Genomic DNA, 4118 nt, shown 5'->3' on the forward strand with positions numbered 1-4118 from the left:
TCTAGAAATGGCTACAAGTTTCTGTACTGTTCCGCCCGTGCCATTGGGATGGCAGGTATGACCAGAGGATACCTACACTGGGTAAATGACCAAGGAACAATTCTCCCCAGGGGCCCTGTCATGTTGTCCCCCAGCAGTTTGTTTTCTGCCTTTCATAGGTAAGCGTGTGGGATTTCATACATCCGTTCCCTCCCCATCTCAGAGAAAGAAGCAGATTAAAAAGATTTGGCATGCTGACCATTACAGCTGTAACCAAACATTCCACTCTGTGCTAGATTTGCTACAGAGACTTGGTGTCCCTCTAGTGATCATTTATAAGCTATTTGTTTTGTCTGAATTTCACTTGCAGTATACTTCTGTTTCTGTGGGCATGTTAGAAGTGGCTACAAAACACAAAATATCAGTCATAGAGCAGCTCATTTTCCCTTTTCTTCATTCCTCTAGTCCATGACTGATTACTATTAGGTTCTGTTTATATCAGTACAATTTTGTCTTTTCAAGTATAGCCACAAGTATTGTAGTGCAGTGCTACTATGCAAGATAGAGGGAAAAGAAAAAAAGCTGGGGGACATAGACTGTCATATTAAATGATATTGTGATATTGGGAGCGCTCCATATATGACTACTTAAAAAGCAATATGGAGTTTAGCTATGGTTCAACTCGGTTGACCTTTTCAACCAGCCATAGTCTACCTGTTCTTGATGGGAAGAGCTCATAGTGGAAAAGTCTTTTTGGTTTTGCTTGGTTTTTAGTAAAAACAACTGATTCATGGCTCACAATGACAGCAGCTTCCATTAAGGTCACTAGTAGGCCTTCCGCACTCTTTTGGCAGAGGCAGAAGTTGTAACAAGCTTATGTGTACTTGATTAGGTCTTCTGATTCAGATGGTCATCTGCAGTAAAAGTGGTTCACAAACTGCATTCACAACTGGGAATTACATCCCATTTACTTAGCCTAGGCACAGGTTATTCACCTATTTTTTACTATGGATGTTGGAAAACAGCAAATGTTTTATTGTTTTATTGTCTCTTTTATCATTCTTGGAAAACTACTGACCAATGTCTGTATAATGCTAGCAACAGAAAGCAATGAGAATATAAATACCAGATAAATGACGGAAGGAGGATACCCTCTATCAAATCATGATTTAGAATTTGACTGTTGAAATTTTATTTCAGGGAAGTAATAGAAAAGAAGCCTGAAAAGTTCAAAATCGAATGTTTGAATGATATCAAGAATTTGTTTGCTCCCAGTAAACAGCCTTTCTATGCTGCTTTTGGAAATAGGCCCAATGTAAGTCTACCTCTTTCTAATTGAAGGGTTAAAATGCATTAAGTACGTGGGAGGCAAAAGAAATAGGCTTTTTTTTTGTCTATTTAAATTTGAATAAGGAAATGGGACACTTGTGCTTTTATGGGTTTGGTCAGGAAAACCCACATGCAGATACCTTAAATAAAATCTGCTAGAACTGCTTATATGAGAAAGGTTACAAAGTTAGTATTCTCAGGATTTTATTAAATATGTGCCACCTTTCCATATTATTTTTCAGCATTTTTTACAGCTTTATAACCTAAGGGTATTAATTCAGTGCTCCTCAGTTTTGAATCCTTTTTCCTATCGTACGGTTCCTGTATTTTCTCTGCAGATCAATGCTATTGTAATTGAGCTAGAAAGAGAGGGTATTCTAAGAGGAATATTGTCACAAGGAATGGTATTGTGTGGTGTAGATTTTGTGCATGTTGGTGGTCCCAGGCTTGGCAACAGGAATTAAGGGGTTGGGGGCAGGGGGAATGTTTTGTTATGGCATGTGTATGGTTTTTTGTTTGTTTTGTTTTTCAGCTGTTGTTTAGGGGGCTTTTTTTAAGGGGCAGTTTTACTGTATCCTTTTTGGATCAGCTTTTCTCATTCCTTCAAGGAATTGTTTGTTATATCACATTCAATAAGGAAATGTGGAAGCATGTGCTTTTGTTCATGCTTTTTGCAGGATGTATATGCCTACATGCAAGTTGGAGTTCCAGACTGCAGAATATTTACTGTGAATCCAAAGGGTGAACTGATCCAAGAACGGACTAAGGGAAACAAATCTTCGTAAGAACATTTTTGTTATTTCAGCTAAAGAAAGTATTCGGGAATGAGATTACAAAATAATTGCAATTGTGACCATGATTCGAACTCCTATTACATACAACATGTGAAAATCTTACGTGCCAGAGGCTTACAACTTTGGATACTTAACTGAAACTTTCCAAAAAGAAAAGTAAACTGGCGAAATAAAATTGAAAATTGCTTCTGCAGTACTGATGCCTGATTTGACTATAGCTTTCTGGTCTAGACTTCTAAAGCTCCTTTTTGGCTACAGTTGAACAGTGACTAGACTGTTAAATGATGGTCTTTCTTCTTTTTTAATATAGGTATTACAGACTAAGTGAGCTTGTGGAACATGTGTTCCCGTTGCTTAATAAAGAACAGAGTTCTGCATTTCCGTGCCCAGAATTCAGCTCCTTTTGCTATTGGAGAGAGCCTCTTCCTGATGTTAACATGGACGACCTGGCCTGAAAAATACTTCTTAGCTAGAGATGGAATTTCATATTCAGCTACTCAACTTCAGTTTAAATGTGAAGAACTTTCTTAATGAAGATGCTAATTTATATACTGGTACCATAAGTCTTACTAAAGAAATCACTTTAACTCTGTTGGTTTAAAACAAAGAAAATGCAAAGCTACTATCTATTTTTTTTGTGTGGGGTTCAGTTTTTTGTTTGTTTCTTTATTGCTTGTCTTTATCTACCTGTTGTAAGGCACTTGAGATTGGCCTGTCATTGATGGTCATGGTACCCAAGTGCTTCAGGGCAACTAAATGCTGAGGTAAACTATGACTTTGCATTTTCATCAATACAGACCTTATTGTAAACATAGATTGATTTTTTTTTTTGTTTTGTTTTGTTTTAGTCTTAATACTATATTTTCTAAAATGAAGCCAAAAAGTATATGGAAACTGCCAAATAGAATGTCAGACCTATTAATAAAAAACATGGTCTAATGTTCAGATGGGCAATTAGGCCGTTTTTGAAAGGAGCCAGAACCTAAGACCAGTGTGCTTTTTCTCAGCTAAAATACAGAAAACGTGTAGACATTACTAGCTTGACAGACTCTGAAGACATAAAATTCCTCTTTAAATATAAATATGCCTTTTGTCACATGTACAAGACTCTGCTTGTACAATTCATGCTCAAACTAACTCTGCTTATTACTTTTTTTACATGCAATGCTTCAACTATTTCATGAGCTTGTTAAAATGAAAGTTGTCTTCAGATACTTGTGTGGCTTTTGTTGTTTTCTGGCTGCACTATGTCATGTTAAATTTCCATCAAGAAACATCGTGAACATTTCTGTAAGAGTTGGGGAGCTGGCATTTTTATTTCCTTTTTCAGCACAGAGATGATGCATATATGTGTGTGTGCTGTGTAGGCCAGTAAAACGTATGTACAGATTATATTCAGGGAATTGTAATACTAAAAAAATTATGTATTTAATTTTTTTAATTGTCTGCTGCAGGTCTTTCCAGAATTCTGTATTGCAGGTTTTCAGTAGCTGGAAGGAAATGCAGCTAAATAGTGAGATTCCAGGTATGAGAATGGTTAAATGCTGCAGAGCAGAATAAAACCTTTTTTTTTTTCTTTTTTTTTTTTCCTTGTTTTTTTCCTTTTTTTTAACTTTTGGGTTATTCATAATCATCATGCTGGTCATTCCTCAGGTTCAGATCAGAGCCTGTGAACAAATTGCATTCCAAGTCTAGTGTTTATCAGCTGTGAAAGCAGCTAGTATTTCTCTCTCCAAAAATACTTGAAGGCAAAGGTAGTTCTGCTTTTTAAGTTGAGTTAGTGCATTTAACCTCCTTTGGACAAATCTATGGTGAGCATGTATGATTCCACCAGCTCAGAAGGCTTAAGGACTAGAGTCATTTAAACATCAGTCATTTAAACATCAGTCCTGGGCTCTCTGGGCGCACAGTCTTTTCTGTCACTCCTTAAGCAAGTTCCTGGGGCCATGCATTGAAGATTCTTTCAGGGGCAATGTCGAGAAATTCCACCAGGCTCCAGGGCAAGCTTCTCCCCCA

The 4118-nt window shown here is 37.0% G+C and overlaps 1 protein-coding gene across 2 annotated transcripts in view; it reads left to right on the forward strand.

Moving 5' to 3' along the window:
• Window positions 1-2999, forward strand: part of LPIN2 (lipin 2) — a 27114-nt gene extending 24115 nt beyond the window's left edge. For both annotated transcript variants that reach the window (XM_009574184.1, XM_009574185.1), the window contains 4 exons: window positions 6-158; window positions 1180-1294; window positions 1986-2089; window positions 2413-2999. In XM_009574184.1, coding sequence (XP_009572479.1) covers window positions 6-158; window positions 1180-1294; window positions 1986-2089; window positions 2413-2557 — 517 coding nt within the window. In that variant the 3' untranslated portion in view covers window positions 2558-2999. The remainder of the gene's footprint in view (window positions 1-5; window positions 159-1179; window positions 1295-1985; window positions 2090-2412) is intronic.
• The last annotated feature ends 1119 nt before the right edge of the window (window positions 3000-4118 follow it).

The sequence above is a fragment of the Fulmarus glacialis genome, unplaced genomic scaffold, assembly GCF_000690835.1.
Source record: "Fulmarus glacialis isolate BGI_N327 unplaced genomic scaffold, ASM69083v1 scaffold6453, whole genome shotgun sequence".
In the NCBI taxonomy this organism is placed as follows: Eukaryota; Metazoa; Chordata; class Aves; order Procellariiformes; family Procellariidae; genus Fulmarus; species Fulmarus glacialis.